Source organism: Egretta garzetta, unplaced genomic scaffold, assembly GCF_000687185.1.
Source record: "Egretta garzetta isolate BGI_Z169 unplaced genomic scaffold, ASM68718v1 scaffold33, whole genome shotgun sequence".
NCBI lineage: Eukaryota > Metazoa > Chordata > Aves > Pelecaniformes > Ardeidae > Egretta > Egretta garzetta.
Window position 1 is genome coordinate 1,282,948 of NW_009259250.1, and position 13,641 is coordinate 1,296,588.

The window sequence follows — 13,641 nt, forward strand, 5'->3', positions numbered from 1 at the left end:
CAGCAGGAAGAAAAGAGAAACAAGTAGGTGCATTGTTATGCACCTAATTATGCGCAGTTAATGCACAGTTGGGAGTCAATTTATTGTAAGCTACAATGCCTAAGTGTTCGGAGGAAATTGTTCAGACATTAGAAAATAATTTTTTTAAGGAATAATATTAAAATGGATCCTTCCTTATCTGTTGTTTGAGACATTCCATAGGGAAGTTGAGGGAGGGAGCTAGGTGGGAAGAGACAAGGCACACTTCTAATATTCAGAATGTGAGTTGGAGTGACCACAAAGTTGACCATTGTATCCTGGTAAATGGAGGCTAAATCTTACACCTTTAGAGGAAATAACAGAATGATTTTGCTGACAAGGTGGTGCTTCTTGAACTTCATTCCCTTTTTGTCTTTTAATAAGTCTTTATAAACCAGCTGATCTGGAAGAAACTGAATGAGGGCACTGCTTCCCCAGGCACACGTGCACACATGCACACCTACCCACACCCTAGCTCACATCCAGATCCCAGCAGCTTGTCTACATTCTCTGCCTAAAAATAACAGAATATAAGCAACAGCCTGAACGTTGTCCTCAGAAGCATAGTTTCGATGGCTTTCATGAAGGACCATTCCCATCCCTTGCCACTAGAACCCTTTGCCAAAAGGGAGCGCTCCGGGTGTTTTACAGTCTTCTTGGGAAGCTGAGGGTGCCGGTGGAACAGCACTCCAGCTCTCTGTGTGGTCCCAGCACCGGGACTGCCCATCAGCAGCAGCCTCGGTGTATCTGTTCCCTTTACCAGTGTTCATCCAAAGGGTGATTCAGGTAATCATTGCACAACTCCGTCTTTGCTAGGAGCCCGCTGATAGAAAGCACTGTATGTGCCCCCGGGGGGCTTGCCCACTGGGATCCTTTAACAAGAATGGAAGGAAACTAAGGAAAAACAGTAGGATCACTGAAGGTGATGTATTTCTGGTGTGTGCATGCCTGGTTTTTAAATCTAACTATATACATACGTATTAAAAAGTCATGACATTACATTTTGCAATTTTACATGGAGAAAATTCTTGGAATTCAGTCTCTAGCATTATCAATTCCTGTTTTCAGTCACCAGATGCTTCACTGGGGTTTTGTTCAGACCTACCAAGCCCTGGTTAGCACCAAGCACGGGCAGAGCACTCCCCAGCCTCCTGCACCTTCACAGGCCCCACGTCTCTCACCTTTGCTCAGGTAGCAGAAATGACACAGCCCACCCTCCTCGCCTGGCTTTGTTTATAGTCTTTTCTGGCAAATGTTTAGTTTCAGTTGGGCAGTGGCAGAAAAGGGGGTTTGGTTGTGTTGTTAATTTTTTTAGTCACAGTGCTTCTGGGCTGATTTGGAAAAATACTGTCTTCCTCTCTCGGCCCCGCTCCAGCTGCCTGTCTCATGAATAGATGATCTGTTGAGAGAAATGCCTTATCAGATTTTCTCTGCATCTACACTCTCCCTTTTCAAAACTCATCCGTTTTGCTACCTTATCCATCTGGATTGTTTGATTGAAAACTTACTTTCAGCAGGGTAATTTGGTATTTGAAGTTTTTCATTAGCGGGACCGAATCATGCCAGAATGCTCACAGAAACACCAGTCCGCTGTAAGATCCCAGCTAAAATGCATCACACTCCCATTGCATGTATCTGAAAGTGATAAAGGAAAAAAAATCAGTTAGGGGCCGTGCGGAATGTTAAATAAGGATACTCAGTGTTATAACAGTTGTGGGTCATTTCTAAATAAAAGGTAGTGGGAAGTTTGTATAGAAAAGCCTCCTGTCTGTACGCAGTTTTGTATGTCAGCTGCTTGTCTGTGCACACAGAGAGCATCCCTGTGTCTGCATCTGTGTTCCTGTTGAGTCTGCTGACAGTTGTCCTCTGCCGACAGCAGTGAGCGGAGTCCGCCACTGCTCTTTGTGGGTTTTACACTTCATTTCTTTGAATTTGTTTTTAAATTTCCACTCGCACCTTTCAAGAAGGAATAGCAAATTGTTCTAGAAAACAGACATGACAGACTAAAAGGGTTAGTTATACACAGGTAGAAGGTGTTTTTGCAAAGAGATGGTAAGGAAAGTTTGTTGACAATACCTATGTGACCAAGAAGGTTAAATTCCACTTCAAAATTGACAGGATATTTGGGACATTTTTCCAATCAAGTGCCAGTGGAAAGGCATTGTGGTGTTTCAGAGGATGTGATCCAGAGCCGTGAGCTGTCTCTTCTGCAATGGAAGTGCTCTTCATGATTTTGGTTGCAGATTGCAGAGATGTTGCAATTGAAGCCGCATTTCTTCATAAACTTACATTGTCCTGATGCATTTTGTTTGCATTTTTTTAAAAGGCTGGGATGCCATCATGGATTGGAAAGATGTCCTATCAGGAGGAGAAAAACAGAGGATGGGCATGGCTCGGATGTTTTACCATAAGTAAGCATTTTGATTTGTTCTTTAAGCAGCATCTGAAAATGCGGTAAAGTTTTGCAGGTTTGCTGTAATAGTTTGAGCAGTAGTGGACTATAATCTCCATGCAATATGCAGTACTGCTAAATGGTTGCATAGGACCACAGACCTTGCTTCTTACTTAAGTTTTGCTTTCGGCAACATAGCATTACATTTTCCAGATGTTCCTCTCTTTAACATCTCAGTCACAAGCATCTTCCCTGCATCTGTCCTACAAATATTGCAGAAGTCTGGTGGACCGTTGCAGAGGCTATGGGAGTTTGAAAGCCAAGCTCCCAAACTTTTTGGGTTTGAAGACTGCAAGCACATAAAGGCAGCCCAAGCCATGCATAGCACTGGATAGAAAGTTTCTGAGCTGGCCGTAGGTACTGCATGATTTGATGACAGGACAGAATAATACTAGGTCAAACTAGAACATAGAAGTTAGATCACTGTGTACTCAGATGGACCAGGAAATAAAACCCATTTTTCCTGGAACCTGGCTCTGCACTTGAATAATGCATGTAAACTTTATGTTGCTGCTAGCCAGCTTCCAGCTGTAGATGAGAGACAGCTGTCTGGCAAAAATAACTCTCTCCTTTCTGTTGTTTTCAATTAAACATCATACATGGGAATACTGTCCAAAACATAGAAGAGTAATGTTCTCTATCTGCTTTTGAAAGGCCGAAATACGCATTGCTGGATGAATGCACAAGTGCTGTAAGCATTGATGTTGAAGGAAAGATCTTCCAAGCTGCAAAAGCTGCTGGGATATCCCTGCTTTCTATAACACACAGACCTTCTCTTTGGTAAGTATGTTCAGGGTTTGTCATGGTCCTTCCTTTTAGCTTTCTGACAGGCAGTGGATTGGCCTTTATTCTTCCTACTAGGGCGGTTGTTTAATCAATATCTACTGCACTTTCTAAGATAACTTGTCTCCAATAATAGTGATATAAATGCATTTAGCATTGATTTTTTCCATTCTTTGACATGTATTTATTCCTCCCTCTTATTTTTTTACATGTGTTTCAGTTATCATTAACTATTTATAGCAACATGCGAGTATCTAAGAGGCAGTTAATCAGTCCAACACACCACAGCCACAACAGATATCACCAGATTATTCTGTAAAGGTGTCAAGATACATGAGCCGTCCTGGGGAAGTTTACCAGTGAAGGGAGATGATGGGAAACATGGCAAGTGGTTAAACTACTCTCTGTTCTTCCATAGGAGTAATACATCTGGTGTTTTAACTTCAGTTGTGTCCTCCATCTGCAGGGTTTGTGAGCTTTCAAAATTTGATTGGCTATTAAAAAAGAAATATTGGAATTCTGAGAAACATCATGCAAGTGAGGGAGTACTAAGTATGGCAGAGTTCCTCAAAGGAAATAAATGTAGTTACTGAATACAGAAAACAACCAAATACTTTAAAGGGCAAAAGGAGATCAAGGTGTAAGCTAACATTAGCAGAGACTATTTGTTCTGAACTCCTTGATCTCTACTGTCAGGTTGTTTGCTTTTTTTAAACCGATGACAAAAAATCCATTACCAGTCTGTTGCCTCAAAGGAAAGAAATTGTATCAGTGTCTGCTTTACTGAAAAAGAATGATTTCCCCAGCATTCCTCCTTCCTCCCTGGAGATGGTGACAGTGGAAATGGCTTTTGTTCGATCAGGATGTAAATGTTAAGAAAAAAATGGGTATTCTGATAGGAAAAAAAATGTCACATAGACATTTGTTTTTAAGATAATTTAAATTACACTTAAAAAGAAAAGTAGCGTTCACCTTTTTTAAAGTTTGGCGTTATTTTAAAATCACTTCTCAAGAAAACAGGTATTTGAGAGCATCTCGCCTATAAATAATGATGAAGCAGAGGGAAGTTATGCAAAAGAACTTGTGAGAAAGGTCCTTTGAGTTCAGTTTCCTACTGACATTTCTTGTTTCCTAGTACTAGTGCTATTTGGGAAGGTTTGGGATTGTTCTTGTAATCTCCACAGTATTACTGAAATTATCAGAAATCTGGCAATTTGTGGGGTTCTAGAGAAAGAAAACAAGTGCTGAGTATTTAGAAATAAGCATCAAATGCCTTTAGCTTAGGTATGCTTCCACAGGGACTGCACTGCATAGACAAAAACTGGGTTCACATGCTGTTTTTTCTTCCTCAAGATTATACTAGGAAATGTTTGCTCTTTTAATCAAAATACCAGCTACTTTCCTAGACCACAAACATTGGACATCTCAATCAGCTATCTTAGCTTCCTGATTTTTTTCATTTTTGGTGGTGGAAAAATAGAGAGATAGGTTAAGCATTTGGTGTCACAAAGAATATATGCGAGAAATGGTGAGTATAAGCCTGGAGTTGAATCTCTTTTGAGTCCCATGTCATAAGCTGTTGAGTTTATTAAACTGTCACATTCCCTGGATGGGATTTATAATCACTGCTTTGTGATGCGTCTCATCTTCTATAATTTATAGTAATAAATTACACAGTCATAACAGCAGCTCTGAGGGAACTCTTTGCTCTTCCTCTTGCACCTCCTGATAAATGTCTTGTCAGGTCTTGACAAACTCCACATGTACACCTTTGAATATTTTGGTGCACACACCCTGATACTCACTGAAAGATCTGTGACTCCTACGCAGACTTTTTTATTTTGGCCCCTTGCAAACTGAACCATGTTTTTGGACTGGAGGTTTCTTCAGCCAACCTTATAAGATGTGGGGGAACAAACTGAAGTGTAATTTGAACAAACTAGAGTTTTATCAGTAGCATCAGGTATACCATGCCTGTCTGAATGTATTTTCTGCTAAATAGGTAAAATGTCTCTCAGAAAGCGAGACAAATAAAATAAACTGAGACTAGTATTCATGGGGGAGAAGGGAGTCTTGTCTGCTGCTGCTGTTCAAGCTCCTGGAGAAAAAGGAGTCTGGTGGAGTTGCAGTGAAGGCAATTGTAGCCACAGACAATGTTTTTAAGAGGGAGGCAGAAAGAAAGATGCCACCACCTTGGCCAGGGACAGCAGGTGATGAGGGGACCCTCCACAGCCTTGCTGCCTGCTCCTGCCAGTATCACTGCAGGTGAGGGCCTCGGCAAGCTGGGCCGCACGGGCTGCTGGAGGCAATGACCACCCCAGCTGGGGAGCCCACGCCTGCGCTGACAGCTTGCAGCTGGCACCTTGCTGCTGAATTTCACTAGGTGGCCTAGGGAGGTTCTGGTGAGAGGCTTTGAAATATCAAAATGGGTGTCCTGGGATTATAAGTCACTGAGAAAAGGTCTTTCCCAATGATCCAAAACAGGACAACTCTCAACTTCCTGAGAGGCACCACTGAAAAGAGATACAGACTTCCAAATTTGTGTGCAAAGATGAACCATCTGTTCCCTGAGCCATTACTAATGCTTTGATTTCTACTGCAGGAAGTACCACACTCACTTGCTGCAGTTTGACGGGCAAGGTGGCTGGCGTTTCGAGCAGTTGGACACCGCTATCCGTTTATCACTGAGTGAGGAAAAACAGAGACTGGAATCCCAGCTTGCAGGAATTCCTAAAATGCAGCAGAGACTGAATGAACTGTGTAAAATCTTGGGAGAAGACTCAGTGCTTAAAACAATGGACACAGAGGAATAAATAATTTATGGTTTATGTTTTTAAAAGTATTTTTTTAGTTGAAAGCATTACAAATTCAGCCATTATCCTTTGCATGCATTGTGATAGAGGCTTAGAGCATAGAGAAGCACAGCCAGCAGAAAATAATGCTCTGAATGCTATGTAAGACTTTAGCATTTTAGTACTAAGGAAGAAAGTGGTCGAACTGTGAAAAGAAAATAAGCAAGTGCATAGAGTATAAGATTAGGCTTTGCAGCTTATGTTAATTTCTAGTGAAAGCCCAATTCACTGCAAAAAACTACCAACACATTTAGGTTTTGTAGGTGAATTTTTGCCTGAGACTTGGCCGGCAGAATGTGCTCTTGTACCAGGACACTGTGCGTATGATATGCCTGCTACGCAGAGCAAACCTGGCATGAAACTCAGGCATGGAGCACGGCAGAGGCAGCATCTGGGTGAGTATGCAGATGTATGCAAAAATCTCATCTGGGTATAAGAACCATTCTTTTAGCCCATGTAAAACCAAACTCCTGTTCTACTACTGAATCGCATACACACCTTTACCTGCATTTCCATAGGAAATAATGTAATAGGCTGACCAGAAGGCAACTGTCCGAGCAACCCACTGCCTTCGCAACAGAGAAGCGGGGATAGAGCTAAATATGTAAGATACTTGTGCTGTACTTTATGCCATTATGCATAGCTTCAGAGGCTCTTTGCCCTTCATGATACATCAGTTCCTTTGGGGGATTATTTATGTCCCCTATTTAGTAACCTTGGGGGCGGGTGGGGGGATGGAGCACTGGGCCTGGCATCAAGTGACTTAGTTTTTGCTTGACTAAGTCATTCATCTGCTCCATGATCTGTGAAAGTTAGAGCATTTTGTAACCACTAATTAATATACCTGCCATATTTTGGTAGAGTGGCTGAACACTGCCCTCCCCGTGAGCAAACGCACCAGATAACAGCTTTGCTTTCTGATGCACTCACTGATTGTCCCATCTGCTTTTCCGTTCAGTAGGAACCTGGTCCCCAGTCAGCCAGAAAGTGCTTTAAACACAAACCCCTGAGACAGTGCTGGCCTGAGTGCCTTGCCAGAGGCAAAACCCGGTGAATTAGAAATAAAGATGTGAATTGATTTAAGAGCTCCTGATCTGCTCCCTCTGACTGCAAGTGCACAGCAAATGGGCAGCTTGGGAGTGAAGATCAGGAGGGGTAAGAGGCTTTGCAGATGGGTAAATGAGCCTTAGCCGAGATGCAGCAGTCCTGAAGTTTGTTGGTTCTTCTTCTTCCTAGAAGCGTGATTCCTTACAAGATTTCTGTCTGGTGGGCCTAGTCTGAGAGGGGCAATGCACAAGCTGTTAAGAGAGAAGTATTTTATGGGTATTTGCAGAGCTGGAAAGGTTTGAGCACCCTGAAGTTAATATAAACTATTTCCCTTTTCTGACACTTCAGGAACAAGGGGAAGATGAATTAATTCCATCTGCCAAATCCCAGTCCAGTGTGCTAACCATTAGCCCATCTCCCTTCTCACTGTGTGCTCGTCTTGCTGCTTGATATGGAGCTTGCACCAGAAAATGGAGTAAGTTCGCTCCCTGTCCTGCTCCTCCAGAGTCTGTAGCTTGACCCTGTAACTTGTCCTGGTGACAAGTTTGTTCCTCTCATTAGTTTTCTCTGTAGAGTCCCCTGGGACATCTCACTGACACAGAAAGGAATGCTCTTGGGAACCTTTGAAAGGGATGAGAAATTAAGGTTCAAGATAATAAGGTGTTGTGTTGTAAAGTGCAGACTGGAGGTCACTGCTGTGGTGGATGACATGTGCATGCATTTTAATTTGCAAGTGTCTCTGCTTGTCCCACTCCCCGAAGGCTAGCTTTCCTCCTTCTCATCTTCAGAGAAAAATTCGGAACTGCTAAGGAAAAAAAGAAGTCAGCCAAGAATCTGTTCTCGGTGAGCTTAAATGAGATGACTGATGATCTTAAAGGCTTGCACATTTCTGAGTTATGTTTCTCTAAGATGGTGATGAATCAGGCACGCACCAAATCCGTGCCCTTGTCCCAGCTGCAGCGTATCCTTCTGCCAGCACAAAGCAGCCACAAAGCCGCCTTCCCACAAGCCTCTCCCAACAGAAGCTGAGGTGGAGGAAGGGACATTTGTGTTCCCCATCCCTCCGTTGCGCACTTTATCATGTGGCTGGGAGCTAAACCAGGGTTGTGCACTCCCTGAACGAGCAGGACACTGAAAAGTGCTGAACAATTGGCCTGGTTCAGCACAGCTCCAGGTGTGGCCTTGCACGCTCCCAGCCTCCCATCAAAGCTCTGCCACGGCGCTTGACTTGTTAGGAGCCAGTATGGGCAAGTGCAGCACCTGAAATCTGCTGTACCGCCTCGCAGAGATCGAAGGTGGCCATCTCGCACGGCACAACAGAAACACATCTGTGTTTAGAAGAAGAACGTTTGTTTGCTGGTTTTTAAAATGAGATTATGCATAAAACGTACAAAAGATACATACATTACTGATGAAATTTTAATGAAAACTGGAATCACACCAGGATCAATGTAATAGTATTTTCCTTGAAGTTTGATACCTATTTCTTGGGTCCAGTAACAGCTTAACCATTCCCATTCAGTAGGGTGGTGTAAAATACCCTAGCATCTCACTCAGCTGTTTACATTCTTGTAGGCCTGACAAGAACATTAGAGGCTGGTATGAGAAGAAATCCTTCTCTAAATAGGAACTTCCTGAGTAATACCGAAGGATTTTCTGTACTGGTGGCTCCTTATTTTTAAAGTTAGTTTTGTGGCTGGAAGAGAAGCTGCTGGAAGATTTTCTCTGCAAACTTTCCGAGTTGTTCCAAGGGCTAATTGAGACAGGAATCCCCGGTTCTGTTTCTAGGGAGTTTTACCTCTGGTGTAATACAGGGCATAAGTCAGCTCATTTTGGGCTGCTCGGACCCAGCTGGGAACGCACGAGCAGAGGCGCACGCTCCCTGCTTGGGGAATAGCTCAGGAAGATGCTGTTCCGGAGCGAGGCACGGGAAGCACTTGGCCCTTGCAGTGCGGGAGGGTCAGAGCAGGGCAGGATGCCTCCATGGAATCCTTTTTCGTGGTGCAGCGAGAGCTGCTTATCAATGTTCGTTCCCTTTCTGGCGATCAGGAGCTGTGACTTCCCAGGAGGCCAAGGAAGTGACTTTCTGGCCTTCCTGCTGCCTGTCGAGTCTAGCTGGAGCCAGCCAGGTTCAGGTCGTTCTGTCGTGGCATTATGCATTTCGGGGCTGGACACTGCAGAGTGCTCGGTGCATCCAGCCTCCCGTGAGTACCCTCCCACCCCCCAGGGCTCAGGGCAGACTTGCCCGGGTCTACATCCCAGAGTACAGGTGCTGAGCAAAAGTCATACCCGTCTCAGGCATGGAATAACTGTGCAATAAAAATATGAATTATCCACATCAGTTTGTTCAGATAATGCTGGGATTTTTTGCAAGAATCTTCAGAATGGGAGGACGCGGTTTTTGTGCATGGGATTTCAGTATTTTAACCTAGGAGGAGTTTATTTTTCACTTAGTTTTGGGACCAGACTCATTCCTGGTTTAGACATGGAAGCCCTCCTTCTGCAGGGTTAGGAAACCCCACATATCTTTTAAAGGAGTTTTTTGAAACCAGTGGGATTTGAATTTGAGTGAGGAATGAAGGAATAGGTATTCAGTGGGGTGGTTTAGGGAAAATTGGAATAAAAATTATATCCTAAAGCAAATGAACACATCCACAGTCCCCTCAATATGCCTGAATGATGATAATGCATGTCAAAGTCAAGTTTACGAGCCTGTGATCAGAGATTTCAATCGTGTATAGAATGAAATCCCCCTACTGAGCTGTTCATGAAGCTTAAGAGAACTGAACTGCTAATCAAATGTGTCTTTGTTTCGTTTATGTTTGATATTAATGCCTTTTAAGAGCAGACAATTTATAAAGCAATAAATTATGCTTTACAGTTGTAATTTATTCCAACCTCAAATAAAACGTTGCATTTACTTTGAGTTTATGGCGTTCCTTATGAATCACTCACAAAGCAGCCAGGACCCACCTGCAAGTGCTCTGGGAGCCCCTTCCCACCCCTCGTTTCTGTAGGAAAGCTCGGGATGGATGTTGCTTGTTTGCAAGTTAAAACAAGCGTTTCATTCCTAGCTCAGGCTGGTGTCAAAGGCTGCCATGAGGTTTCTCTTGTCTCACACCCATCCGCTTCAGCGTGGACCTGATTTGTGACAGGAAGGTGCCAGAGCTGCCCCCACTTGCTGGGGAGTTCTGCAGGGAGGCTGGGCACCGAGCAGTGCCCCAGGGGACGGTGTCAGCAGCGCAGCATCCTCAGCAGCGTCACTCCCAAATGGCCTTTTGTAAGATAAAGTTATGCATAAAACATCAATGTCACAAATATTACAAGCAATTGCTCATGCTGGCCTAGGAAAGGAGGGTTTTTTTTTCCTTAGAGATTAAGATAAAACATACAGTCTCTTTAGCCCTTCAGGCTACCAGGAGAGGAGTATGAGGGCATCAGTTGACTCCTTAAGCTTGTGTCTAGCCCCTTCCCAGCTGCATGGCAAGGGATGGTGAAGTTCTGTGTGGTGGTACAGGGCCTGGATTGTGCAGTTGAGGAGCCCATGGTGATGGTGATTGCTTGAGAACCAGATCCTTATGGGTGGCTGAAGGCCTGTCCCCCTGCCTCCCTTCCAGCTACTGCACCCACTCAGGGGGAGAGCACCAACAGAGAGCAAAGTCCAGGAAAAAAGCCATGAGAAACACATTTTTGGGGGTCTTTGGGGGGCTGTAGGACCACGCTGGGGCTCATGCATCAGGCCGGGAGGAGACAGGGTATATGGTAGTGGGGGAGGCGAGCTGAGAGCTGTGAGGTTGCAATTGAGTTTCGCTTATTTTGGTAAGACGTGCTTTGGTGTCTGCTCTTTGGAGAGCGTTCCTGCTTTCTGGTCAGGCCACCAGAGGACCGGCACCATGTGTTGGCTGTGAAGTGCTGGAGCCCTGAGCCTCTGCCCAAGGGCTAAGTATTCCCAGAAGAGACGGGACAGCAAGGCTCACGTCACGGGAGCAAAAAGGACTCAGGAAATATGCAGAGCAGAGGTGCTCAAAGGCTTCCCACAGGTGAGATTTTCTAGTAAGTGGGGTATATCTGGAAGAACACCTTACGCTGTCTCTATGGCCTTATTTCTGATTACGGCTTATTCTGCAGCACCCGCTTTGTACTTCTTAAATTAGTGTCTTTAACCTCATGTAACCATCTATGAGAGGGTAACCGTGATGTGCTAAAAATACTGCACCCACCCAGTGCAAGTTTGATGTGTATGAACAATTGGGTTTTAAATTTATTTATTTAATTAATTAATTTGTGAAATTAAAAAAAGAGAGAAAGATTGTGGTGGTGGCTGATGCAGGGCTGGGGAGCCAGCGGGGTCCTGGGGCTGAGCCCCCAGTGAGAAACCAGGCTGGGATGAGGTCTGAGAAAAAACAGTCCAAGAGAGGCCATGGGAGGAGCCAGGCCTTGGAAAAAGGGAATAATGAAACCTGTCTTGGGCATAAAATAATTATGCAATAGCACATTACTTTCCTTCTGTTGTCGTCAAACATATGGAGACAAGCTGGCCCTGACACAGCATTTGTAGGATAACACAAACAACGAGAGAAACAAAAACATTCATTTATTGATCAATTTTAGCATGAAAGTTGTCATAAAAGTTATTTAGATTGAAATGTCTTTGAAAGAGAGTTTATATTTGTTGTGGTTTAGAGCTGCATTTCAAATAGATTCATAATGCATTTCATAAAGGTTCGGGTCTTTGGGAAGCAGAAATTGTTCTTATCATAAATGATAAGCAATATATTGAAGCAAACCCAACCTATTTAATATTTAAAGCAACCAAAAAAATTGCACTCAGTAATTCTAATATTCTTGTCCTCTGCATCTCAGTTAAAATGTTCTTTTCTTCAATTACAGCCACACTGTGCTATAAATACATGAAATTTATGAGAGACTTCTCTATCAGTTGGTGTTTCCTGTGCCAGTGTGTTTGGAGATCTCTATCTTTATTATACGGGTTGCACGAAGTCTCCCTTCCTTTTGGCCGCTTTCTGTCCCCGCTGGGGTGGGTGCAGCGCTGAGGTATCTGGGTGCTGGTGCCCGAGGAGGGCACTGCATAAACCTGCGGGTGAGCAGGAGAAGTCCTTGTGCATCTCATGGCCAGACCTCACAAATGTTTTTTGTAGGGAGTCAGCAAACACCTACAGGAAAAGCCTTAAGAGAGAATGTCCACACAACTAAAATGATCCGTAGCTAACAAGGTACTACTGCGAGGTACTAAAGTGTAACATCTCGTAGTGATAAAGCTGGGTTTTGCTAGATGTATGCTCATAAAAATAGGACATCTCACACTGAGCAAACACATCCCAGTATCAGTTTATGCCTGCAGTGCCAGGGTGGTTTAAAAGTCATACAGCTCATACTCCTGAAAAACAAATAATCCTCTTTTAATCCCAGCAAGTGGTCATCAGAAGCCCACAATTGCCTTTCATTATGTCCTCTGGAGTGTTTCTAGGTAACCCATAAATATAATCAATTCTTAAATAACAACATGCCTTGTCTGAGCTCTGCTATTCGATCAAAAAGATTGAAAGAGATGCGGAAGTAGAAGTAGACAAATTCAGGCTCGAATGAAGCCAGGACAGGTTTTGCTTCTGATGGGTGCTGGGGTGCTCCAGCAGAAAGTGCCTGCTTGGCACAGGGCGTTGTTCGATGGCATCTATGGCTTGTGTTAGGCGATGCCAAAACAGCCCCTCCTGGCCGGCGGGTAATTTTGAAAGCGGGAACTCTGGTGTTGTGGGAATCAACGGGGCTGCAGCGCCTCGTGCTTTCATGGGCAACTCAGCCAGCACTCTGAATGCCTCTGCAGAGAAAAGCTGCTTGTGAGTCTGGGAGGAAAGGCCTGAAGACCCGGAGCCATGAAGGACGAGTCTCTCCAGCTCTTCTCCTGCGCTCGTAGGTGGGCAGGTGCAGACAGACCCAAGCTGCCCTGCCCGGCACCCCTGCAAGCATGTTTAGCCAGCATTGCCCACCTCGAACAGGCACTTCTTCACCCAGGAGCTGCCCTGCATTTCCCAGTGCCGGGCTGAACACGATGCCGGGCTGCACTAAATGCAGCGCTGGGCTGCCTCCAGATCAGGGCAGGCTCCTGTCATGCCAGCCCGGAGCGTGGGCAGAGGACCTCTGCTGTCTGCATCCACCTGCCCAAACAGGTCTTAAACTGGCCATAATCTGGGTTTGTGCTCTAATCCCATCTGACCGCCATGACCTTTTCCGACCTTTTTGGATTTCTTGTGGGCGGAGGCAGAAGAGGCACGGCCGCACGCAGAATGAGGTGTGTGTGAGCAGAAGCTGTTTGCTTTCTTGCACTCGAAGCTGAGTCCGCATCCACAGCGGGCTCGGGTGGGGGCGAGAACACAGCTCTGCCGTGTGCTGTGAAAACCTTACGGTCTCTGAGTTTCACCACAAATGCACTTCATCAGCCTGCAAGAATATGTAAGAGCTGGGAGAGCTCTT

The 13,641-nt window shown here is 44.6% G+C and overlaps 1 protein-coding gene across 1 annotated transcript in view; it reads left to right on the forward strand.

Moving 5' to 3' along the window:
- The window catches only part of ABCD2 (ATP binding cassette subfamily D member 2), a 47,754-nt gene extending 37,710 nt beyond the window's left edge, over nucleotides 1-10,044 (forward strand). The window contains exons 8-10 of the mRNA XM_035891676.1: nucleotides 2,345-2,429; nucleotides 3,125-3,250; nucleotides 5,856-10,044. Of these exons, the coding sequence (XP_035747569.1) occupies nucleotides 2,345-2,429; nucleotides 3,125-3,250; nucleotides 5,856-6,066 (422 nt within the window). The 3' untranslated portion in view covers nucleotides 6,067-10,044. The remainder of the gene's footprint in view (nucleotides 1-2,344; nucleotides 2,430-3,124; nucleotides 3,251-5,855) is intronic.
- The last annotated feature ends 3,597 nt before the right edge of the window (nucleotides 10,045-13,641 follow it).